This window comes from Brassica oleracea, chromosome C3, assembly GCF_000695525.1.
Source record: "Brassica oleracea var. oleracea cultivar TO1000 chromosome C3, BOL, whole genome shotgun sequence".
In the NCBI taxonomy this organism is placed as follows: Eukaryota; Viridiplantae; Streptophyta; class Magnoliopsida; order Brassicales; family Brassicaceae; genus Brassica; species Brassica oleracea.
In genome coordinates, this window is record NC_027750.1 from 22,015,839 (window position 1) to 22,039,917 (window position 24,079).

Genomic DNA, 24,079 nt, shown 5'->3' on the forward strand with positions numbered 1-24,079 from the left:
GATAATATAAAAGGTTATATAAAAAGAAAAAAATGAATAAACTTGCATTGAAAATTGAAAATATCATCTAATTTGAACTGAAATTTTTTTTTCCAAAACGTCATATATTAAAAACAAAGTGAATATGTTCTACGAACATAAACACTAGAAAATCTTCTGCTTTGTATAGAATTATTAAATTACAAGTTAATTTTCTAACAAATCAATTTGATTGTTACCCCGCGCGGTTGCGCGGATCAAAATCTAGTTATGATTTACGCTTTCTTACATTACTAGTGTTTCCTAGTGTTTGTCACGATTGAATGAAAAAAAAAACTACAGGACCATTAGTTTGCATCACACTGCAATGATTTTGATCTCGAGGACCATTAGAACCTTAAAAGACTCGCCCCATGTTCCTATTCTTGATCGTTCACTTTATCTTCAAGAGTGTAACATTGAACAAGTGCCCACTGGCTCTTAGAGAAGCTGATAGAGATGAGAGATAGCGTTGATGAACCTGGTGTTTATCTCACGAATCTTGTTGTACATCTCAGGTTCCTCGAACGCCATCTTTAGTCACACTCCCGTTTCAATAACTTACGAGTCATTGGCCACATAAATCTAAGCTTGCATGTAAAGTTTAACGATGTTATTTATCAAACTTTTTAAATCATATTTTCTAGCAACAAAAGAATTATTCGTTCCTCGAATACAATAAAAAAAAAAACATGTGTTTTGGGATGAGAGATCGAGAAAACCACGTACTAGTTTACTACTACTACGTAAGAAGCCTTTATGTCCTGGTCAAACGGTTAACTAACACGTGGATACACTACCTACCGACGGAAGCAGCGTTCTCGAACCAAGCCTCGTGTCCTCAACACGTGGAGGCATACAAGCACGTCCCTTCTAATTATAAATAACAACCCGAAACTAACACTTTTGCATCATCAACATACAAACAACCAAACAATCAAAGTACCAAATTAAGTTTTAGCAAAAACGAGGGAGAGAAAGAAATGGCAGACAACAAGCAAAACATGAGCTACCAAGCCGGTCAAGCCACTGGCCAGACTAAGGTCTCTCTCTTTCTTTTAGATCTTGCACTAAACAAGTTTTGTTAAGCTAAACAAATTTGGCAAAAATGTTGTTGTTATATACTGTTAATGTGTTACACAGGAGAAGGCAAGTGGTATGATGGACAAGGCCAAAGATGCTGCTGCTTCAGCTCAAGACTCCATGCAACAGGTTCACTTTGATTTCTCAATCTCTCATAGTTATACACTTATACGGTCCTAACCATAAAGGTGAAATTCATAGGCTGGGCAACAGATGAAGCAGAAGGCACAAGGAGCTACTGATGCGGTGAAGGACAAAACCGGCATGAACAAGAACACCTGAACAACTTTCATTTTCCTTTCTCTAATCTAATTCCACTCTTGGAGTTGTTTAATAAATTTGGGGAAGGAGGGGGGTGATTCTCATTCCTGTGTTCTTCTGATGTTATAATTTCCCTTTTTGTATGTTTATGTAATCTTCTCAAATAATTAATAAAACCTCAGTTTTCTAATGTGAAATCATTATAAGAACACACAGAGAGGAATCAAGAAATATATAACTCAAATAATTAGTTAAACAAGTGAAAAACATAATGTGAAATCATGGTTGAATCACAATATATATAACTCATAAAAATTCAAAGGCATTGTATATACTATATAGTGATCAGTGAAAAAGAGTGAGACATTTTAGTGATAAATGTTGGTGATTATCGATCAAATCGAAAACTACAATAAGTTGTGGGATAAAATGAATTTAGAATCACATATTTTTTTAGTAGAACCTTCGGACTCAACCAGAGGTTTCAGTTTTAAAAGCGAAATTAGAAAAAAATAAAATAAAAATCTCTCATAAACCCTAACATTTTCCACCAGCTTCGCCATCGCTCTGCTCATCTCCTTTCGTTCGAAAGATCCGAACTTTCGATTCAGATCGAGCAAGTAAGCGAAACCCAACTGGTAGAAGGATGAGATATCAATGGCTATTGATTCTCCTAAGGAGTTACCGTTCTTCTCCCCGTCCTTCATTTTGCTCCCGTTTCCAGGTAATCTCCAATTCGACCCGATCTCTCACTTCTTTCCTCCACAAACCTCCTAGGTTCGCACCTCCGCAACAAAGCCAGTGTCTTTATTCCATTAACCGAAGCTTTTCATCTAAACCCGTGATCGAAGAGAAACCTTCCGCTGAGGCTATTGTGATTGATGTTTTCACCAGATTGACTACTAAAGATGAAATTAACAAAGAGCTTGATTCAAATTGTATTGTGATTAGTCACGACTTAGCTTTAAATGCTCTGAGGTCGCTAGAATCAACCCCTGATGTCGCACAAAGGTTTTTCCATTGGGTCTCGGAAGCTTCCCCTAAGAAACTCTCCTCCAAAAGCTACAACACGATGCTGCGTATCCTCGGCGTTAACGGACTCGTCCACGAGTTCTGGAGCTTGGTTGATGACATGAAGAAGAGAGGGCACGGCGTGTCAGCTAGCGTGAGAGACAAAGTGGGCGTTAAGTTTCAGGAAGATGGTTTGGAAAGTGATTTGAATAGGCTCAAGGAGGTTTTCGCTTCGGGCTCTATGGATAACTCTGTGGATAAGGTTTGCAATAGAGTGTGTAAGATTGTGATGAAGGATCAGTGGAATGCTGAGCTGGAGAAACAGCTGAGGGATCTGAAGCTTGAGTTTAAGAGTGATCTTGTGAAGATGGTTGTGGAGAAGCTTGACGTGGAGCCGAGGAAAGCTTTATTGTTCTTTCGGTGGATTGATGAGTGTGGCGGTTTTAAGCACGATGAGAAGACGTATAACGCTGTGGCGAGGGTTTTGGGGAAAGAGAAGTTTCTCGATAGGTTTCGGAACGTTATTGAGGAGATTAGGAGCGGTGGTTACGAGATGGAGATGGAGACTTATGTCAGGGTTTCAGCGAGGTTCTGTCAGAGTAAAATGGTTAGAGAAGCTGTGGAGTTGTTCGAGTTTGCGATGGCGGGGAGGAACACACCCACGGCGCACTGCTGTTGTTTACTTCTCAAGAAGATTGTCACTACAAAGAAACTGGATATGGATTTGTTTTCGAGAACTGTGAAAGCTTATACATGTAACGGCAACGTTATGACGGATCAGATGCTGCAGAGTGTCATCAAGTCTTTGAGAAGCGTTGATAGGTTTGAGCAGAGCAACGAGGTGTTGAAGGCCATGAAAGAAGGCGGTTATACCCCTAGCGGTGATCTGCAGAGCATGATTGCGTCGGGACTTAGTCGCAAGGGAAAGAAAGATGAAGCCAATGAGCTTGTGGACTTCATGGAAGCCTCTGGGGATCTTCTGGATGACAAAGCAATGGCGTCTTTAGTCGAAGGGCATTGCGATGCCAAAGATCTCGAGGAAGCTTCGGAGTGTTTCAAGAAGATGGTTGGCAAAGAAGGAGTCTCTTACGCTGGTTACGCGTTCGAGAAGCTGGTGCTTGCTTATTGCAATAGTTTTAAGGCAAGAGATGCATACAAGCTCTTCACGGAGCTAGTGAAACAGAACCAGTTGAAGCCTTGGCACAGTACTTACAAAATCATGGTGAGGAATCTACTGATGAAGAAAGTGGCGAGAGATGGTGGGTTTGAAGAAGCTTTGAGTCTTCTACCTATGATGAGAGATCACGGTTTCCCTCCTTTCGTGGACCCGTTCTTAGATTACTTGGCTAATAGTGGAACAGGAGCAGAAGCTTTTGCCTTTCTGAAGGCTTTGACTTCTAAGAAGTTTCCATCTAACTTAATGGTTATGCGTCTGTTTGAAGCTATGTTGAAGTCTGCAAGGCATAGTGAAGCTCAGGATCTGCTGTCTCTATGCCCCAGTTATATCCGTCGAAATGCTGATGTTCTACAACTTTTCAGTTCCATGAAACCTGATCAATGTACTTTAGAGAAACCTTTGCCTGCACCCACTCAAATCGAAGCCTAGTCCATTAGTGATGTCTGGCATGGTGAATTAGAAAGCTTAAAGCATCTCCAATTGATTTCAAATATAAAGTTTTGTGCACTTTAAAAGTAGCCTTAAAACCTTAAAATTTAAGGTTTATATTTAATATTTTTTAATTTTTTTGTTTTTATATTTGTGTAGCTTTAAAATAAAATTAATAACTTTCTTGTTTTAATATTTCTTAATACAAAATATTTAATTAACACTATAAAAATATTATACAAAGATAACATTACATCAAGCAAATACAAAATACAAGAAACTGAAAATACAAAAAAAAAAACAATAATAAACATGAAAAGTACACAAAATAAAATGTTACACAATTTAAAAAATTACATAAATAAATATTACAATAATATTAATATTCAGATAAATTTGATCATGGACCTAGAATATCATCAAAATATTTTCAATATCATCAAAATATTTTCCATAAAACTCTGAAACAATTGAAGGTTGTTATTGTTCTTGAGTCTTTTTCTTAATGATTTTTTCTTTATTCAGATCAAATAAACTCACAGGGGTAGTAGAATCAACAATAGAGTCTAAATTTGCTAACAACAATTTTTTCGTTGTGTATTTCTGCAAGTGTTAATTTTTTCTGCTTCGTTTTACATACGTAATTGAGCTATCTCATAAATGTTTTCTAGTTTTATTGATAATATATTGGATCATTATGAAGGCACCAAGATAATTATAATCGAGTTAATTATTTATAGAAGGTATATATAAATAATTAATAATTATGTAATTTCTATATTTTTACTTTTTATTCATATACAATGTTTTACTATAATATTAATATTCAGGTATAATATAATGTTTTTACTTTTTATTTTTGTACATTGTTTTACTTTAATTTTTTTACTTTTTATTTATATACAATGCTTTTAGTTAAGTTTTGTTAAGTTCTTATGATGTAAAATATAAAAGTTCTAAAGTTGAATATAAAGTTTTATTTTTGGTGAAAAACACTCTTAAACTTTATTTTTGAAGTTTTGTCAAACTTTAAAATAAAGGTCTCTTTAGAAATGCTATTAGACAGAGAATGTGACGATAGTTAAATTTATTGATAATATATTGGATGGGAAAACGGTTTATTCATGTCCGCACTATGAAACCAGGAAAAATACATACTTAAACAATATTAACGTGCCAAAAAACATTTCTAAACTAAATAAGAATTTTAATTGCATACCTAAACTCATAATAAATGACTAAAACATGCTTCGTAACTGACACGTTTCAGTCCATTTTAAAATATATTGATTCATTTTTTTAAATTATTATCTTATAGTCTTTGTCATTTTATTTGTTTGGAAAGTTCCACTTGCAAGTTCGGTTACACTTAACCCTTAGAGACTGAGCAAAAACGCACTTCTTGCGGCTATTCTCTGTAGTTTTCTTTCTCTCTCTTAACCCTAAGAGCAGGTCCATTGGAGTCTTTTAGAGGGGGGGTCTAAAAAAAAAAAAAAAAAATGAAAAAATAGAAAAAACCAAAGGACCGGTGCTAAACAAAGGGGTTTTGGAACCACTAAAAACCCCGTACGTGCCCTCTCGGTATTGGTCGTCTCTCTCTTTCTCGATGGTTTTTTTTTTTTTTGTCTCCGAGAAATCTCGTAGTTGCTCTCCTTCTCCAAATCCTTCCATGAAATCACCTTGAAGGTTCGAATTCTTTGAGTTTTTGTATTGGTTTAAAGCTTGTGAATCTCGTTGGAATTGAAATTTGGTTTTGGTGATGCGATTTGAGAATGAGATTTGAGATTAGCTTTGATGATGGGAACTAAATCACATCTCCGACATGGCGATCTTCAGGTATTTCTCCGATTAGGGTCACTTCTTCTTCTTCTTCTTCGAGAGTCTTGTTGAACAGAAGATAAGAACTCAGAAAAAATGTAACTTTTTTTGTTTGAACGCATATAGGAAGTCCGTTGAAGGCTACTGTTTTGATTAACTATGACCCGACAGCACCTTCTCGTCTCTTATCAACAATGTAAGCTTCTTATTTACAGGATTTGGTGTTTGCAGTAAAAGATTGCTGCTTTTGGATTTCGATATCAGATGCTTATAACTTCATGATTTTTCATTGTGTTGTTTGCAGGAGGGAGACAATGAAGGAAACAATGGCGGCTAGGTTCTGGTGCCTTTGCTTCATGAGGATGCCACACCTCCTTCAATGCCTCCTTCCACCAAATCATTGCTATGCGTGGTTAGAGCCTTTTTCACAATGATTGGTTACAATTTCTCAATTTGAAATGGTTTCATTATTGAACATATGATCTCTCTATCTCTTATAGGTCTCGGTATGTGGATGAATCAGATAGAGATCTGATGAACGACTCTTTTTTCCATCACTTAAGCAGAAAGAGGAGCAGCACTCAAGAGAGACTTGGCTGGTGAAACAAAAGCAACACGCCTCCGTTCTCCACTTTAGAGTACTTCTTGTACACAACACGTAGCCTGCTCTCTCCACACCTAGAGTGATGTAAAGCTAGGAGCTTTGAGCATTCCCTATTAACACACAACAAAGAACAAAACTTATCAGTTTTTGCAATTAAGAAACAAGAACAGAAACAGATATTTGCAAGTCTTCTCTGTTCTTACATAATCTTAGACTCTGCATATCCTGTGTGAAACTTCAAGGTCTCCGTCCAAGCTGGTGACTTGTTCAGTGAGCATCTCGCTGTGTAGACAGCTGAAGCAGCAAGCATGGAGGGACAGAACTTCAAGGTAATGTTCTTCTTTGCATTAGTTGGCAATATGACTTATGTAGGAAGGTAAAGATCGATTATCTTTACTTGTTTTGTGTCTAAAGATTCTCTAGTAGCTTTCTTGAAATTTTTTATGAAATCCAATAATTTTAACTTCTAAAACTTTTTTAAATTTTTTTTAAGAACTTCAAAGGGGTTCTGCCATTGGACCTTCACAAATTTAATTACATTACAAGGGGTTCTAAACTTCACAAATTACAAAATTTATAATTAAACTAATTATTAGAACCTATTATGGGTTCTAACCAATGGAGATGGTCTAATGTCTCAGCTGGTGCTCTTTCTTTGCCAGCTCTCCTTCTCTCCTCAAATAAAGTGCCTCAAATAAATTGGCCTTATTTATAATTTTAAAATTGGAAATAAATTTTAATATATGGTGATATATAAAATAAAAATATTTTTTATCAAATAAAATAGATTTAATAATATAAATATATTATAATTATTTCATATTGAAATATTTGATACAAAAAAATAAATAAATAGAAAACAACATAAAAACAATATCATAATTTAAAGTCTAATTTAATCTCATTAAAGTTCTTAAAGTTTATAAAATAATTTTTTTTATATTTTCTTAGGTTATTTTAATTACAAATCTTATTATGTGCTTGCGTGATATATATAATATAAATAAAATTAAAAATTTGTAATTTTGTTTGTAGTTATCAAAATCAATGTTAATTATGCTAGGCATAATGCGTGCATTTGACCCTAACCTAGCGCCGAATCAATTATTCGGTAATTATACGAGAATTAATCGGAAAATAGTTTTGTAAACTTTTTGTGTATTATTAATATTACATACTAGTTTTGTGGTAAAATAAAAATAATGTAATATGGTCTAGTGGTTTCGTGCGATATTTTTTTTCTTGAGATGATGCGTTCGAAACTATTAAAGATCTCTACTCTAAAATCAAATTTCTAAAGAGTATTTTTAGTTATGTTGATTAAAATTTGAATGACTATATTTGTAAATAAAATCTTATATAAAAATAAATTAAGTGGTATTTCTTGTAAATATTACATGTGAGTAAGATTATTTATAATTAATTCTCATGTTTTATTAAGGTAGATAACATACTTTGATAACTAAATTAATTAATATTTTGTATATGATAACTATCTAAATTTCTGATAAATAATTAAATTTATTATTTAAATTTAATTAAAATATAGTCAAAATAAAATTGTACTTTTCAAATTAAAATTATATATACGACAAATTTGATTATTTAAGTTATTTAAGGCATATTAACAAAAAAAAAATAGAATTATAGGGACAAAACTACAAAAATTTAAAATAAAAAAATAGTCCAGATCATCATATAACCGGCTATAAACATACTTTAGCTATGTATTATGAGTTTAGATATGCAATTCAAATTCTTATTTAATTTAGGAATGTTTTGACACGTTAATATAGCTTAGGTATGTATTTTCCCCGTCTTCGTAGTGTAAGCATGAATAAGCCGTTTTCTCTATATTAGATCAATGGTTTCTTTTATTTTGAGAAAGTCTTAGAAGCTTCATCTTTGGCTGTATAGAAAGCTCAAATCTTTGTGTTGTCACTTTTGTGACTATGAGTTTGAGCAGAATTAGTTTTGATATATAATTGTCATATACTGTTTTAGAGTATTATATTTGGCCTACTTATACTAAGTCAAATTCAGTTCAATTAGTTACCAAAAAGATGAGTAATATCACGTCCAATATCAAATATCTAAAATTTGCCAAGATTATAAACTTATATATATTCAAATAGTGGAGAAAAGTAGTACCAAACCCGAACCAAAATTGATTAAATATCTGAACGGGTTCAAAATTTTGGTATCTAAATAACCGAAACCGAACCCGACCCGAACCGAAGTATCTCTGGTACACGAATGTAACCGAAATAGATTTATATACCTAAATATATTTACTTATTTTTAGATTTAATATATATTAAAAACATCCAAAATATATAAGATACTTTTGAGTTGTCTAAAATACTTGAAAATATACATAAATAGTCAAAAGTAAATATCTAAAATAGCTAAAGTATATTCAAAATACCAAAATGCTTGAAATATCTATTGATTTTCTATCTTTTTTTTTTGTCATCAACGTATACGGACTCATACTGACTCTGTAAACCAAACCGGGCGATCTGCAGCCATGTGAACAACAAAAGACGATTGCTTCCTAACACTGCGTGCTAGTCTATCCGCCATTGAATTTTGCGTCCTCGGTACATAGATAATCTCTGATCGGGTGAAAATTTCTTTCAGGGTCTTGACATCTTTTAAATAATTTGCAAAAGCTAGCTATTCTTCTTGTTCTGAAACCATCTTCACCAATTGAGAACAATTAGTTGCAAACGTAACCTGATATTGACGTAAGTTCCTCATACATTTCATTGCCCAGAGTAGCGATTCCATCTCCGAATGAAGGGGAGAAAGACTAGCCCTAACATTCCTCGCCCCCAACAATCCATCAAATTTTTCTAAGGTGCTGAACCAACCCTGTCTTGAAAAGGTATCACCCTCTTTCCATGAGCCATCTCTAAAACACCATCTTCCTGGAATTGATGGCAAGGACGTATCCACTATTTGTGGTATTAATTGTCCTCTGTTCATTCAATATTTGTGCCTCAACCCACATCGTTGATTCTGTTTCTGCCAATTTAAGCGTATCCATAGGATTCATATCGAGATTACTGAAAACTTTATTATTTCTAGTTTTCCAAATGTATCATAGTATCCATGTAAACTGATGATCTTCCATCTTCGGGAAAACTCTCCAGAAAAGATGATCCATGTTTGTGAAAAGAGAACCTGTTGAAAAAATAGTTGGATTTGATGGTATCTTCGAGAGAGCTCAAACCTGAATTACTGGAGGACATTCAAAAAACACATGGTTTATCGATTCCTCGTTGGCTCCACATCTTATGCAACAAATATCTCCTTGCATCCCCCCGCTTGTAAATTCTTATTCACTGCTATATACCATGTCAGTAGTTGCCATAGAAAATGTTTTAACTTTGGTGGACACCGTATTTTCCAACAGAAAGCCTTCAGAGCACCAGATTGATTTTCTATCCAAATATTCAAATCAAACCAATTTATACGTTAATTTCAGGTATTTTGACATATTTATAAAAATTTATATGTAATATATTATTTTGTTTTATAGATTTTAAGAAATTTTAAGCATATAATGAAAATTAAAATTTTAAAAATAATTTAAATGGGTTATCTGAATCTGAACCGAATACGAACCAAAATTTAGAAATATCCGAATGGGGCTGAAATCTTTAAACCCAAAAATCTGAAACCTGATTAGATCCGAACCGAACCCGAATGGGTATCCGAACGCCCATCCCTTCAGAAAACCACTCCAAAATATTTCAAATAAAATAATTCTAGATATTTAAAGTGGAGTTCTCTACTATTTTAGCAAACCAATTATTTAAGTATTGTTATTAGTTATCGGGAAACCTTTGTTGTCTTATGTTAAGATAATTGAAATATTTTCACTCTTATGGTTCACTCAACCACAACGGTTGCCGTTTTTCCCATATTGATCCTTAGTTTTTGCTGCATTTTTACTTTTGTTTTTATCTCAGGATTAAAAGAAAATAACAATAAGAAACTCTAACGTATTAGATGGAACAAAACGAAAAAGAGTCAATGGAGTGATAATAACACAAGTGAGTGAAGAAATGTAAAGAAATGTAGAATGATTTCGAGGAAGCTACATACATATTTATACATGTGAAACCCAATCTCTACTCCCAACTTGCGAATTGATTAATGAACTATACTTTGTGACACTGTTCCCAACACATGAAGCATACTATACTACTACTATCTTATTCCCCATACATCGAAAAAACCCATATAATATTATGAAATGCAATGGCCGCTCTTTTGTCAATATATTTCATGTATTGTGAGATACATGTAGCCTTCTTTATCCTTTGAAACGTATAATAAATACGCATCTACATTGTTTCTATATGAGTGAATTATTAAAAATTCATATAGCCCGTATTTTCAAGTTTCTATTTTACTATAGCACTTAGAATCAGAATAGCTAAATCTTTGTTTTATGTTTCAAAGATTCGATAAATGATGAACAATCAATATATTGTAGTAACAAGTAACTTTTTCATTTACAAAATTTCGCATTAGGGCACAAACATTTATACGTGTGTTTACATGCTTTACCCTGATTTCTGAACACTCTCACACACATATATACACGTACATGTATATATGTTTGTACATGTTACACTGTATCGTAACGAATAAATGAATATCAATCACGTGAACAAAGGAGCATCATCACACATCTTCTAATGATGTAAATCCTCCCTTTCTGTTCTTTAAGATACTTCCCAAGTCTTCTACTTTGTGATTTCTTCTCCTTTCTCTTCAAGTTCATGATGATGCTTTCCATATCCGCTTTGTTTTTACCTTGAATAACCGGTTTATGAACGATTCTTCTAGAAGATTTAAGTAGGGATAGAGAGACTGTGATTTTTGGTAAGAGAGAGATGAGCTTTAGAAGGTTAAGTGATTTGATGAGGAAGATACTCGTTCGAATGAGTTTTTATAGGGATATAAGTTTTTGTCTGCATTGTACGTTTTAGTTTAAAATAAACGAGTAGATATCCATAAGAAAATTATTCTTAATTTCTTATGGTTGAGTCACGTCACCAAACTTTACATAACAATGTGAAAATACACCAACCAAGATACATTGGTCGGCCATTTGGTTGCATACCTTATTCTTTTATGCACTACAATAATAAGTGACGATAAAATATATTTTTTTGATTAATAGTAGTATTTTTCTTTTTGAAACACCGATTAATAGTAGTATGTCTATTCTTATAATGCCGTAAGCTAAATATAGCTAATTACATAGCTCATGTAAGTTTTAATCTTTTGATTAGACTATCCATTTGGGGGCGTATATGGTACATCAAAGATAGTATATTTTTTTAGTGTAAATGTTAAGAAAAGATAGATAGATAGATAGATTTTGAAGGTTTCGTTCGTTATTGGAAAGAAAGGATTCGTTAATTCGTGGTCTAATCTAAAATTCATATATCCGTAAGCATCTCTAGCGTCCGACCTTCGATTTACACATATATTTTTGGTTTTTGAGTGAGAGATTCAATCTGAGCTATGTTGATATTCAATTATATGTTAGATTCAATCTGAGCTATGTTGATATTCAATTATATGTTATGAAAGATAGCATACTTGTAACTGCTTTGTCATTTGTTTTGTTTATCATCGTATTGACTGATTCAATGTGACTTGAGCCATTTTGCCTCAAATGAGATAAACAGATCCCACAAAAATGGGGATGCTTTGAGTCGTTTTTACTCGCAAAACAAAATGCAACCACTTTCATTTTCATATATAACTTTAATTTTTTTTTTGCTGAATCACAGATTATAACTTTAGTTAGTTTATCTATATACTAATATATTAATTTGATATATACTACGTTGTAAAAAAAAAAGATATATACTACGTTGTAATATACGTGTGTTATACATGTAATTAGTATGTATATTTGCAGTGTCTAGCTTCATAGACTAACAACACATATATAATGGAAAACCAAACTTATGAGATGTTGTATAGTTTCATATGGATATCATAGTGAGAAAGATGTATGAATGCACCAGTGGTATTGTTTTCCTCACCGTTTATCACGTATTATACATTGAAATACTTGTGTTTTGTAACGAGTATGTCACGTTTATTGCTTTACAAAATTGGTTAAATTGCCCAAGCATATTTTAAAAGTTATTTCCAATTAATTTTCTTTTTAGCAGTGTAGCTTAAGAAAAACATCTCTACGAAACTTCCTAAGCTCAATTACTATTTTTTATACTGGAACAAGTTACTTGAAATTTGGGACTTGTTAGCTTAGACAAACGTTTTAATCACAAGGCCAAAACACAATCCCACATGTCTTTTCTCGTGTTCCACCACCAAATCAGCCGTAACTTGAACCTGACCTGCTTCATTCAGCTCCCACTGAACCATTCACATCATTTAACTCAACCTCTCTTATTGTATTAATCAATACAGCTGTTTTTTTTAATTAACTTTACTTAATTACTGTTAAAATACCAGAGCCATATTGTATTAGTGCCTACATTTTTTTTTGCTAAAAATTAGTGCCTTAATTCTTGGAAGTTGTTTTTGTGTGTCCCCTCTACATATTATAACTCGATTTTCCGTATGCCATGTTCCAAAACAGAACATTTTGATCTTCCAAATGTTGTTACATATACATGCGTACTTCAGTACATGTCTTACCATAGCTCAGTCCGTACGTATTAGTGTATTACTATATATTGCGACGGGACAAGCAATATACTATGTTACATGGAATCGGAAACGGGTACGCGGAAGCGGAAGCGTTTGGAAACGCGGAATCGACATTTTATAAAATTTTAGGAAGCGGAAACGTGTTGGAAGCGTTTTAATATATATATAAAATAGTAACAATAGTTATTATTATTATTTATTATTAATCTGAATAAGTATCATTTTAGTGTTAATATTTTAATGTACTAAATCTAAAATGAAATTGAAATTTAAGTTAATTTTTGTAATATATATATTATATATCATGTGAATATTATTATATTTATCAAGTAAACGAAAAAAATATCAGTATATTATTCAAATGTTAGTTGTCCTCATGTTAATTTCATAAAAATGCATATATATTATTGTTTATTTAGACCGGTGAGAAGAGTATAATATCCATATTTATTTTTCCTTTAATTTTGGCTAATAGAAAAATTCAAATAAAATTTATAGTTTAAGAACACGTGTAACTTGAAAACCCTAATTGCTTCTTCTCCATCATTGCTCACCTTGGAAACTACCTTTTCACACGATAAATTATACACATCTCGGTAATTAACAAGTGCGAGTATTTGTCAAGTGCTTTATATCTTTGAACGAATCCGACTTATTCAATCAGGCGCTTCCGAACCGGAATCGGAGCTTCCCCTGCGCTTCCATATTCAACTCTTCTGGAATTCTGATTCCAACACGGTTCCTAGCGATTCCGGACGCTTCTGAACCCGTTTCCGCTTCCGAAGCGAGAATCATAGATAAAAAACGATTCCGTGTAACGTAGGCAATATATTCAGAACCAAGATACCATTCATTGTATATTTTTCAAGTAAAATAAAAAGACTAACCACTAAAAGTTTAAATATTCGTCCATTACTGATATATCCCACGTAATTATTGTTGGATAATTTTAATTAACTTGAAGAGCAAGTTAACTCATTAAAATGAAGTTTGATGGGTTAAAGAAAAAAAAAACATATCGAGCTTAGGAATGTTTCCATATTATTATTAGGAAAATATGTAGTTTCATCCTATATAAAGAGTTCTCATGGAGAGATATTCCATCAAAAGAAACACATTGAAAAGTTTAGTTTTGAGAGAGTTTTTAAATCTAATAAGAAGATAAGTTCTTATAATTTTTGTGTTTGTGCAACTTTAATTGGTATCAGAGCTCCAGGTTTCGAAGATCGTTTAAAAGAGAAGTTGTAACTTGATCAAAACATGGGAGACGATGACAATTCTCAAAGACGTGATAAAGGTCTTGAGATGAAGAAGGACATACGATGTCCGATGCTATCATCAACCAACTACACTGTATGGTCGATGCAAATGAAAGTGATGCTTCATTTATACGATGTTTGGGATACGATTGATCCAGGGAGCGATGATGCAAAGAAGAACAATATGGCGATTTCTCTAGTCTTTCAATCAGTTCCGGAAGCGCTAATACTTCAGATAGGAGAACATGATACATCGAAGAAGATTTGGGAAGCTATCAAATCCCGTAACCTAGGTACTGATCGCGTGAGAGAAGCGAGGTTACAGACTTTGATGTCTGAATTCGACAAACTGAAGATGTCAGACACATACACGGTGGATGACTACGCAGGAAAAATTTCAGGCTTAGCATCGAGAGCAGCCGCGTTAGGAGAGATAATGGAAGCATCGAAGATCGTAAAGAAGTTTTTCAAGGGACTCCCAAGAACGAAGTTCATTCACACCGTAGCTTCGTTAGAACAAGTGTTGGATCTAAATTCAACGGGGTTCAGAGATATTGTTGGGAGATTGAAAGCTTTCGAAGAACGCATAAAAGGAAGGAAACCAAAAGTAAATCCATGCGGGCTTGCCAATTAGACCCAAAGTGGACAATATCGTACTAATCGGATAATATAGAGTTGGACATTGGCTTTAACAATCCCAACAATTGGTATCAGAGCGATTGACGGAAAATCTGCAAGAAGACCAAAATACCCTTCTAGTAGGAACGGGACCCATCGTGTTAGGATTGAGAGGTGTGTGTGGCAGAGATCAAGTCAAAAGATCCTGGAAGTCAGTTGTGGGACACAACATGAAAGTGATCCTTACTTTGAGGGGGATAATGAGATATAACAAACTAAGTCTCACATTTGAGAATTAGACAATGAGTGTCTAATATATAAAGAGATGTCCAACTCTAATTAGTACGAGGCCTTTTGGGAAGGAGCCCAAAAGTAAATTCATGCGGGCCAGCCAATTAGGCCCAAAGTGGACAATATCGTACTAATCAGACAATATAGAGTTGGACAAAGGATTTCACAATCCCAACAATTGTTATCAGAGCCAGGTTAGACGAGAAATCTGCAAGAAGACCAAAATACCCTTCGAGTAGGAACGGGACCCATCGAGTTAGGATTGGGAGGTGTGTGTGGCAGAGATCAAGTCCAAAGATCCTGGAAGTCAGTTATGAGACATGGAGAATTAGACAAAGTGTGTCTAATATATAAAGAGATGTTCAACTCTAATTAGTACGAGGCCTTTTGGGAAGGAGCCAAAAAGTAAATTCATGCGGGTCAGCAAATTAGGCCCAAAGTGGACAATATCGTACTAATCGGACAGTATAGAGTTGGACACGGGATTTCGCAATCCCAACAATTGGTATTAGAGCGATTGACGAGAAATCTGCAAGATGACCAAAATACCCTCCAAGTAGGAATGGGACCCTTCAAGGTGGAAAGGGAGGTTCGGCAGAGATTAGTCAGAAGATCTTGGAATTGTGGGAAGAACGTCCTCAAAGCAACTCAAAGTAACCTTCCACTAAGGGTGTCAAATGTCGAAGATGCGACAAGGCAACGAGATGATTCGCTAGAGGAAAGGACACAAGATGAATATGATCCTTAGTTTGAGGGGGAGAATGAGATATATATAACAAACTAAGTCCCACGTTGGAGAATTAGACAATGAGTGTCTAATATATAAAGAGATGTTCAACTCTAATTAATACGAGGCCTTTTGGAAAAGAAACCAAAAGTAAATCCATGCGGACTTGTCTCTTATGCTCAAAGTAGACAATATCTTACTAATTGGACAATATAGAGTTGGACATGGCCTCACACGATTCCAACAATTATTACATTTTCTTACCGAATATATAAAGCATGCGTAATGCGTTATTGTAAACATAGATTCACGTTCGTTGTCAATGGTACTCTCATTTTGAAAGGCATGATGTTCGTATAATAAGATGAGGTTGATTGTTTTAAATAAAAAGCTAATAAGTGTTGAACTTGTGTTGTCTTGGTAGTTCTTTGCATCCAATTATTTCTAATTTCAGAACAAGATAAGAAAGCTAAAGATAAAATAAAAGAAGCATGTAGAGCATGCCGCACGTGAAATCCGCATGGCTAAGGGTTAGTGTTTGGCATAACCTAGACAATCTTCGTTATCTTGTCTCCTAATTTAATATATTACTCCATTCGTGACAAGTTTACCACATTAAAATATACGATTAATTAACAAATAACTTAAGCACAATTAAGAATCACTAACCCGTATCTTGGTCTTGGATGATTCAAAAGATAGTGTCCGTAATTAAACACTTGTCCAGCGCAACGCATCAATAACCAGTTTCGACTTTGTATTATCTAATTTACTAATCATTTCAATTAAGGTTGATTAGTTTCGCACTCATGAAGCATCCAATATCTTGGAACTAGTAATCTAATAAAAGATCACTCGCATACAAACAATAGTGTATCCAGTATATACATTAATTCCTGTGTTGACCCCTATAATGTCTTTAGTTTATTTCTGTGTGTTTGATCAAATGTATTTTTAATTAAAGCCTCATTCCAATAATTGTAGTGTTAGATTGATTAGGGGGGAGATATATGCCCTGCTAATTACTCTAAATCAGTGTTTTTAAAACCGGACCGGAAGCTGAACCGAAATTTTTTTGGGTCACGGTTCAATATGGTTCGACCGGGTCAAACCTGGTTCAATACTTTGGTTTAATATATTTTTAGTATATAAATTTTAAAGTAATGTTATTAAATATGATACATAATTAAAATATAAATAAATTTTAAACATAAAACATTATAAATATAAACTAGTTTTATGTTTAATGGATGGTTTATAGATTTTTAATAGTATTAGTGGCTTTTATCGGTTTAATAACTTTGAAATTCAATCCATCGACGTGGTCGGTTCATGGTCGAACCAATTACTGGACCCAACCCGACTATACAACCGGTTCATGGTCGAACCCGGTCCAACCATCGGGTCGGTCCGGTTTTAAAAACACTGCTCTAAATGGAAAAATATAGTCCTTTTTAACTATTGTTTAATTCAAAATCTGTTGACTATAGTGATGGATAATACAATTTATATGGGATTTGAATTTATGTATTAGATGTAAAAATTGAAAAAGAAAACATATTATATACGCTCTACGAGCTTTTTAAATAGATTTATTGGACCTAAGTATTTCATAAGTTTTGAAAACATGGGCTTACAAAACCTTTTTAACGATGTTCAACCCGGGCTTAGACAAACTTTATGAGATCACGGCTAGGCCTTTGAGTGCTATTATTTTATTTTATTTATTTCTTGAATTTTAGGGATTAATAAATGTGAGAAGGAGTAGATAGTACATAATTAGAGATTGATGGAACAAATTGCAATAATTTAAAAGTAAAAGGATTTAAAATGCAAAAAAAAATATGAGGACACATGTCAACAAACCCTCCTTCTATATGTCATAAGAAGGGAAAAAATCAACTTTATATATATAGATAGATAGATAGATATGTATAATTTGGGATAAAAGTCGGTATAGCCGTACAGGCGTTTGTGCGATCAATCGGTCATCAACTAAACAAAATTTTAAAATGATTTTTAAAACAAAAAAAAATATTATTTATTATTTATTATTAATTTTGCAATTTTTAATAAAAAAATAGTTTTCATATGGTATAAAATTTATTCAAATCTCAATCTACTAATATAAAATTCATCCAATAGTTATAATATTTTTTTATGAGCTAATTTTTTATCTTGTTTAATTGCATTTAATATTTTATGTTATTATATCGAAACTATATACATATGCATATACATATACGTATACACATATAAAAAATGGAAGCTTCATAAATTTGGATGCCAAATTGAAATGTTTGAAAACATTGTTGACAAACCGGGTTTTCTCTAGTGGATGGCCTTCGTCTAAGCACTTAAATATTACCTCTCTAATTTGAAAGAATGATGTTTAAGGTTATTCATACATATTTAAAAATAATAATATTTACTTTTATTTACTTTCCAATAAGTTTAACCATTTGTATATTTACATTTACATGTATAATTTAGTTTTAAAGTAAAATGCATTAGTTAAAGTTAGAACATCAATTTTTTATATAAGAAAAAGCTTGGTAGATCAATTTTTTTTTTGTATATAGAACCGTAGTTTCCTATAAAATGTGTAATCATGTCTAGTGATTTATTAAATCATGTTATATACATATATATATATATATATTATTTTTTTTGGAAAGAATATAAGACTTTCGATCTTTCACACAAGTTAATTGTTAATGTTCTTATACGCAACTCATATGTTTCAGTCAGTTTTGATATGCAGAGAGAGAAGGATAGCCAGACATGTTAAATCAATCAATCTTTTCTTACTAATCAATTACACTATTTTGAACTGTCACTATACAAATTAAGACAAGAAAAGGAAAAAATAACTAAAAAGAAACTAAGAAGAAAAAGTGGAACATGCCAAGAGAATCTGTTTCCCATATATAGATTACCCCCAAAAACAAAAGACAAAAAGAAAAGAAACTTTTCTATAAAATGTTTTCAATATATGTTAGGTGTCCAATTATAAATCAACATATAAGATATTCCAAAACTTGATGAGAAATTATATTAAAGATTCATATTTTATGTGAAGATCTGTAATCCCTTTAAATTTCAAGGTACATATTACCTCCCATCTTCCTCCTACGTGGCTAACCTTTGCTCTTTCGTAATAAACATTGTTCTCTTTTCAATGGCTTTGCGTGGCAAAGAGCTTGAGTTTAACCTACAAGAATGGAGTCGAAAAGGTCATTTTACTCGCGAAAACCCTAGTTCTAGAAGGTTTTCTGCTTCCTCACGAGAAGATCGCAAGTCTTCTAGAACAATCTTCACCATCTCTAGTACCCTCTCTTCTCCTGGCTACTCCCATACAGGCAAAATAAGCAACTCATCTTCCTAAATCTCTATCTGTGTTTATATGTTTATGATAATGTTCACTTAGAGGAATGTTCTGAAGATTTGAAGTTTTTTGAGCAGATCAGGAGATTGACCCATCAAATTATTCATTCACTAGTGCACTTAAGGGTAAGCCTTTTCATGGCTCTCAACTTTAAGCGTTGTAAAGGACAAGAACAGAGAACATGCATAGTGACCTTTTGTTTGTTCTGTTTTGTCTTTTCCTTATAGCATTGCAAGAAAAAACAATGTACAAGAAGAATCAAGAGTGGTTAAAACCAGAAGGTATTGAGTTAAACTCAAAATGGAACGAAGCAGAGAAGTACATTTGCAATCCTTTGTCTGGTGAAGTTCCTATGGAATGTTTGTCTTCTAAAACCCTAAACTCAAGATCCTTCAGAGACATATCCAACAAGTCTACTCCACTCATGAATTTTCCCTCTAATCACAATCTCAACAATTCAAGAACGAGTAATCCTAACGTCAGAGTCATTCAAGAGGATCATGTATCCACCGATCCTGTTCTTGTTCAAGGTCACTGATTATCATCTTTGTTAAATAATATCAAAAAGGCGGTTTTGTGTTGTGGGTTTAAGAGTTTGGAGTGTTTTTGAGCAGAAAAGAAAGTTGTGGGGTTGAAACGAGATGTGGGTGTGCAGAGTGCACCGGTAAGTGTTAGCCTGGTGAAGACGCCACCGACGAAAGCTGATGATTCGCAGGACGAGTTTGCACTTGAGTTGAAAGCTCAACAAGAGGTATGCATACAAACTTTTCTCTAATTCTTGATTTTACATTATGTTTCTTTCACAACTTGATGTTTACACATTCAGTATTAATTTTAAACGTATAATAAAATATGGAAAATGCATTTGATTGGAGCCATGTAAAAGGCACATACGTAAATAATTGCATAAAATTTTTGAACTCCTTTGTGCAACAAATGAATTTAGATTCTTTCACGCTGTAAGAGAAAGACACCAATACATGTATGCAGTGTATACTTATTCTCAGAGTGTTATAAAAGATAATGATAAGATTGCATGTTTTGTATGTTTCTATATATACAATATTCTTTCATGATATAGTAATATTCATACAATATTGTATTCTTGTTATGATTTAGATTCTTTCATGATATATTTTGGAAATGAAGCACTTTATGTGAGTGTGTCAATAATAGAAAAGTATCATCCAACTTTGATGTTGTGATTATTTCATTTCGACCCCTTTGTTATGATTAGTATAATTCCATATTGAAAAGGCTAATGATATATGTCATATCTCATATGTTTGCATCTATAATCTTCTACAAGTCACAAGCGATGTATTGAGCATATTCTGGTTGAACCATTCATTCAATTTTTTTCTTAATTTTATAAACTTGAAATTTCTTGCGCATACGTAGAAATAATAATTTTAAATAAAACATTCTTTTATTTTAAAACAAAATTACATTTACATTTGCATATTATTATTTTCTTTTTTAACTTTATCGGTTTGGAAAAAACAAACCATATGATCTTATTTCTTTTGATTTGGTTTAATTTTACTTAAATTTCAATAGAGTTAAAACTACATTTTTAAAAGCAAAAAGGTTACTTCTATTATTTTCATTTAATGATTATTTATTTTACATATATCTATTATCACATATTTTAAACAGTCTATATTTAAATATATATTAATAATAAATATATATTTGTTTTTATTTTTAGTTAAGATATATTAAACTTGCAAAAATAAATTTGTTAACTAACCTAATGAACCATAAATTTAAATAGATTTTTTATCATTTAACTATGAACAATAATTTTATTTGATTAGTGTTGCTTTAATTTTGTATTTGTTGATGTACCACTTACAATTAATTTTGATAACATGTATATATTTAAGCAAAATATGATGTAAGCTGATGTAAAAAATATTATTGTTACTAAATTTAGTTTATTTTTTTGTTACTATGATATACATAATAGTGATATATGAATTATTAATAATTAATATATTTTAATAGTCTTTCTAAAATAAATATTTGTATATAAAATTTACATTAATGGTGATATATGAGTTACTAGTCATTGTTATATTTGAAAAATCTTGCCCAAAGATATACTTTTTCATAAAACTTTAGTATATGTCACAAATTTATTAAAGTTATGTCACATTTTTCAAAAGTCATATCATTTTTTTTTTGTTGAGATGAATGTTGTGACGATACATTCACAAATTAAAGTTACCCACTTGATTACTTGCTTATATTGCTCTGTGGTTGTAAAGGATGTGAAGGTAGATGAAGACAAGAAACATATGATGACAAAAGAAAATCAAGAAGAGAAGAAGAAAACAGGAAGAAGGTTGTTTTCATGGATGAGAAAAAGGCAAAGGCAACCAACAAAATCCAAATGCGTCTTTCTCATTTGTCTTATCGAAGCTTTTTGAGCTTCAAAACCAATAATATTATAGTAAACAAATAAAATAAAAGGTTAATGGTGTGAAAACTAAACTTGTTCGAATTCTGTTTTATTGTCTGTGGTCTCTGCATAATTTTAATTTTGAAGTTTTACTTGTTTCTCGCCGGAGTTGGAGCCTTGGGGGTGTTTGATTTTGTTCCCAAGATTCTTTAAAGATGGGGGTTTCACTTCCTAAATAAATGGTACTAACAAACAATAAAGTAAAACCAACGAAAGACTCAACAGCTTGAAAACCCCATAAAAAAAAACAGAGTTTAGAGTTTCCAAAGAAGAAAACCAAATCATGGTCTTCTCTTTGCTTCTACAAACCTCAAATCATAATGTTTTAAGAAACTAAAGCCAAATCCATACCATACATACTTAGAAATGTCTTGCTCGCTCCCTTCCTCTGATCACTTCAACAACTACGCTTGTTTCCCTTCTTCAGGCTCGTCTTTTGACGCCTCCTTGATCTCATCACCACCCACCTCATCCTGTAAAATGAGCAAGCCATGAGCAATTAGTCAAAATTTCACCCAGTACATGTAAAGATGCTTTAGATTGTGTAGATAGGAGTTAAAGCAAAGGAGGGAGATAGAAGTGTACGTTGAGGTCAGAAGTCCAGAGGGTCAGATTGTCACGGAGAAGTTGCATTATCAGTGTACTGTCTTTGTATGATTCTTCTCCTAATGTGTCCAGCTCAGAGATTGCTTCATCAAAAGCCTGCGAAAACATCTGAGTGAATAACATCATTCAGGAAGTAAAATGTAACCCATAAGGCAAAACACAAACCTGCTTGGCGAGACTGCAAGCACGATCAGGAGAGTTGAGAATCTCATAGTAGAAGACAGAGAAGTTAAGAGCAAGCCCCAATCTAATCGGATGAGTTGGAGGTAAATCAGCAAGTGCAATATCCTACATCAGAAGAAAAAAAAAAACCCACCATTAGCAATTCATCAAGACAAACCCTTTACTAACCCTCAAGCAGCAAAACCAGAATGTACCTGAGCTGACTTGTAAGCCAAGAGTGTGCTCTCAGCAGCATCCTTCCTCTCAGCACCAGTCTTGAACTCAGCAAGGTACCTATGGTAATCTCCCTTCATCTTCAGGTAAAACACTTTGGACTCAGCCAAAGACGCAGCGGGAATAAGGTGAGTATCCAAAAGGTTCAAAATCCCATCGCAGATCTTCCCAAGCTCGGTTTCAATCTTCCCTCTGTAGTCCTTGATAAGAGCAACGTGATCTTCGTTCCCTCTGCTTTCTTCCTTCTGTTCAATGGAAGAAATGATCCTCCACGATGCTCTCCTTGCACCAATCACGTTCTTGTAAGCAACGGACAAGAGGTTCCTCTCTTCCACAGTAAGCTCCTCGGAGTCAACAGTCTTGGCAACTTTCTCCATGAACTCAACCATCTCCTCGTAACGTTCGGCTTGCTCGGCTAACTTGGCCAAGTACACATTCTCTTCCCGAGCAGACGACATCGTTTCGTATCACACCCTTGTTAGAGATCCTGCTTTCAAAAACACGTTTCATGAACTTTACTGTAACTATGCTAAAATCAATAGTATATATTAATTTAGAGATGAGAATGTGGTTTACACATTAGAGTTTGGTTTAGTTATAACCGGTTTGTACCGGCTATATTATAATTATATTATATATATAATCACTATATTTTAAATCCTCTAGAGTTCGTCTTCCTCACGAGAGATTCAAACCTCAAAATCTACTAAAATCATATTCGTACAGATCAAACATCAGTACCAAGCAATCGAAGATGAAACGAACAGTAGAGGTCAACATAGACAAAATCTAGCGAGATAAACACGAAAATCGATGGAAATCATCCGTGAATATGGCCAGATCTCGAAATAAGAGCGAGCACAGACAAGAAAACCAACAACAGAGTTAACGAAACGATAACAACAACGAGCAACGGAGAAAGCTACGAGCGGCGCAAGGTCAGATCTGGAGGAGCTTACCGAGGGGGATTTTTGGAATTAGGGTTTGTCGAATTGGAAGCACGAGACGCGAAATGAGAGAAGAAATAACGGGGAAAAAGGGCAGAAGATGGGCTTTGAGTTTTGGAGAAAACGCCCAATCAGAGTACGACAAGTGTCTAACGCTGTTGACCCGTCAAAGACTTTAATTTCGTGATAAAATTGGATATATTGGGCCCTGATTTCCCGTGATTTGTCGGTGTCATTGATTGATTTTTTTTTTTTTTTTTTTTTT

The 24,079-nt window shown here is 33.3% G+C and overlaps 6 protein-coding genes and 1 long non-coding RNA gene across 7 annotated transcripts; 5 read left to right on the top strand and 2 right to left on the bottom strand.

The window, feature by feature from the left end:
* Window positions 1–920: 920 nt before the first annotated feature.
* Window positions 921–1,544, top strand: LOC106333832 (stress-induced protein KIN2). Its single transcript, XM_013772229.1, has 3 exons — window positions 921–1,061; window positions 1,162–1,230; window positions 1,303–1,544. The coding sequence occupies exons 1-3, from the start codon at window positions 1,002–1,004 to the stop codon at window positions 1,381–1,383; spliced, it is 210 nt and encodes a 69-aa protein (XP_013627683.1). The 5' UTR covers window positions 921–1,001; the 3' UTR covers window positions 1,384–1,544.
* A 359-nt stretch (window positions 1,545–1,903) lies between these two features.
* LOC106328413 (pentatricopeptide repeat-containing protein At3g02490, mitochondrial) lies at window positions 1,904–4,197 on the top strand. The gene has a single exon (XM_013766848.1). It carries the CDS (start codon window positions 2,009–2,011, stop codon window positions 3,977–3,979), a length of 1,971 nt encoding a protein of 656 aa, XP_013622302.1. The 5' UTR covers window positions 1,904–2,008; the 3' UTR covers window positions 3,980–4,197.
* Window positions 4,198–5,541: 1,344 nt separating this feature from the next.
* LOC106332351 lies at window positions 5,542–6,873 on the top strand. The gene is made up of 4 exons (XR_001268055.1): window positions 5,542–5,815; window positions 5,924–5,993; window positions 6,102–6,209; window positions 6,298–6,873. It is a non-coding gene; the product is annotated as an uncharacterized LOC106332351 (long non-coding RNA).
* A 4,030-nt stretch (window positions 6,874–10,903) lies between these two features.
* On the bottom strand, window positions 10,904–11,426 carry LOC106333905. The gene has a single exon (XM_013772291.1). It carries the CDS (start codon window positions 11,215–11,217, stop codon window positions 11,077–11,079), a length of 141 nt encoding a protein of 46 aa, XP_013627745.1. The 5' UTR covers window positions 11,218–11,426; the 3' UTR covers window positions 10,904–11,076.
* Window positions 11,427–14,375: 2,949 nt separating this feature from the next.
* Window positions 14,376–15,097, top strand: LOC106330111. The gene is made up of 2 exons (XM_013768659.1): window positions 14,376–14,981; window positions 15,089–15,097. Exons 1-2 carry the CDS (start codon window positions 14,376–14,378, stop codon window positions 15,095–15,097), a joined length of 615 nt encoding a protein of 204 aa, XP_013624113.1.
* Window positions 15,098–19,123: 4,026 nt separating this feature from the next.
* Window positions 19,124–22,263, top strand: LOC106336138. Its single transcript, XM_013774880.1, has 5 exons — window positions 19,124–19,372; window positions 19,476–19,523; window positions 19,626–19,928; window positions 20,013–20,149; window positions 21,672–22,263. Exons 1-5 carry the CDS (start codon window positions 19,192–19,194, stop codon window positions 21,831–21,833), a joined length of 831 nt encoding a protein of 276 aa, XP_013630334.1. The 5' UTR covers window positions 19,124–19,191; the 3' UTR covers window positions 21,834–22,263.
* Window positions 22,062–23,974, bottom strand: LOC106336139 (14-3-3-like protein GF14 nu). Its single transcript, XM_013774881.1, has 5 exons — window positions 23,827–23,974; window positions 22,849–23,354; window positions 22,637–22,759; window positions 22,451–22,567; window positions 22,062–22,338 (listed from the first exon to the last, which is right to left on the bottom strand). Exons 2-5 carry the CDS (start codon window positions 23,323–23,325, stop codon window positions 22,270–22,272), a joined length of 786 nt encoding a protein of 261 aa, XP_013630335.1. The 5' UTR covers window positions 23,326–23,354; window positions 23,827–23,974; the 3' UTR covers window positions 22,062–22,269.
* Window positions 23,975–24,079: the final 105 nt, after the last annotated feature.

Excerpts from the sequence above, each read along its gene's own strand:
- LOC106333832 (XM_013772229.1), top strand. The coding sequence starts at position 1,002 with ATGGCAGACAACAAGCAAAACATGAGCTACCAAGCCGGTCAAGCCACT. Across the intron at positions 1,062-1,161 it reads AAGCCACTGGCCAGACTAAG|GAGAAGGCAAGTGGTATGAT; the intron begins GTCTCTCTCTTT and ends TGTGTTACACAG. Across the intron at positions 1,231-1,302 it reads CTCAAGACTCCATGCAACAG|GCTGGGCAACAGATGAAGCA; the intron begins GTTCACTTTGAT and ends TGAAATTCATAG.
- LOC106328413 (XM_013766848.1), top strand. The coding sequence starts at position 2,009 with ATGAGATATCAATGGCTATTGATTCTCCTAAGGAGTTACCGTTCTTCT.
- LOC106333905 (XM_013772291.1), bottom strand. The coding sequence starts at position 11,217 with ATGGAAAGCATCATCATGAACTTGAAGAGAAAGGAGAAGAAATCACAA.
- LOC106330111 (XM_013768659.1), top strand. The coding sequence starts at position 14,376 with ATGGGAGACGATGACAATTCTCAAAGACGTGATAAAGGTCTTGAGATG.
- LOC106336138 (XM_013774880.1), top strand. The coding sequence starts at position 19,192 with ATGGCTTTGCGTGGCAAAGAGCTTGAGTTTAACCTACAAGAATGGAGT. Across the intron at positions 19,929-20,012 it reads CGATCCTGTTCTTGTTCAAG|AAAAGAAAGTTGTGGGGTTG; the intron begins GTCACTGATTAT and ends GTTTTTGAGCAG. Across the intron at positions 20,150-21,671 it reads AGTTGAAAGCTCAACAAGAG|GATGTGAAGGTAGATGAAGA; the intron begins GTATGCATACAA and ends GTGGTTGTAAAG.
- LOC106336139 (XM_013774881.1), bottom strand. The coding sequence starts at position 23,325 with ATGTCGTCTGCTCGGGAAGAGAATGTGTACTTGGCCAAGTTAGCCGAG. Across the intron at positions 22,760-22,848 it reads TGGCTTACAAGTCAGCTCAG|GATATTGCACTTGCTGATTT; the intron begins GTACATTCTGGT and ends CTTCTGATGTAG. Across the intron at positions 22,568-22,636 it reads CTTGCAGTCTCGCCAAGCAG|GCTTTTGATGAAGCAATCTC; the intron begins GTTTGTGTTTTG and ends ATGTTTTCGCAG.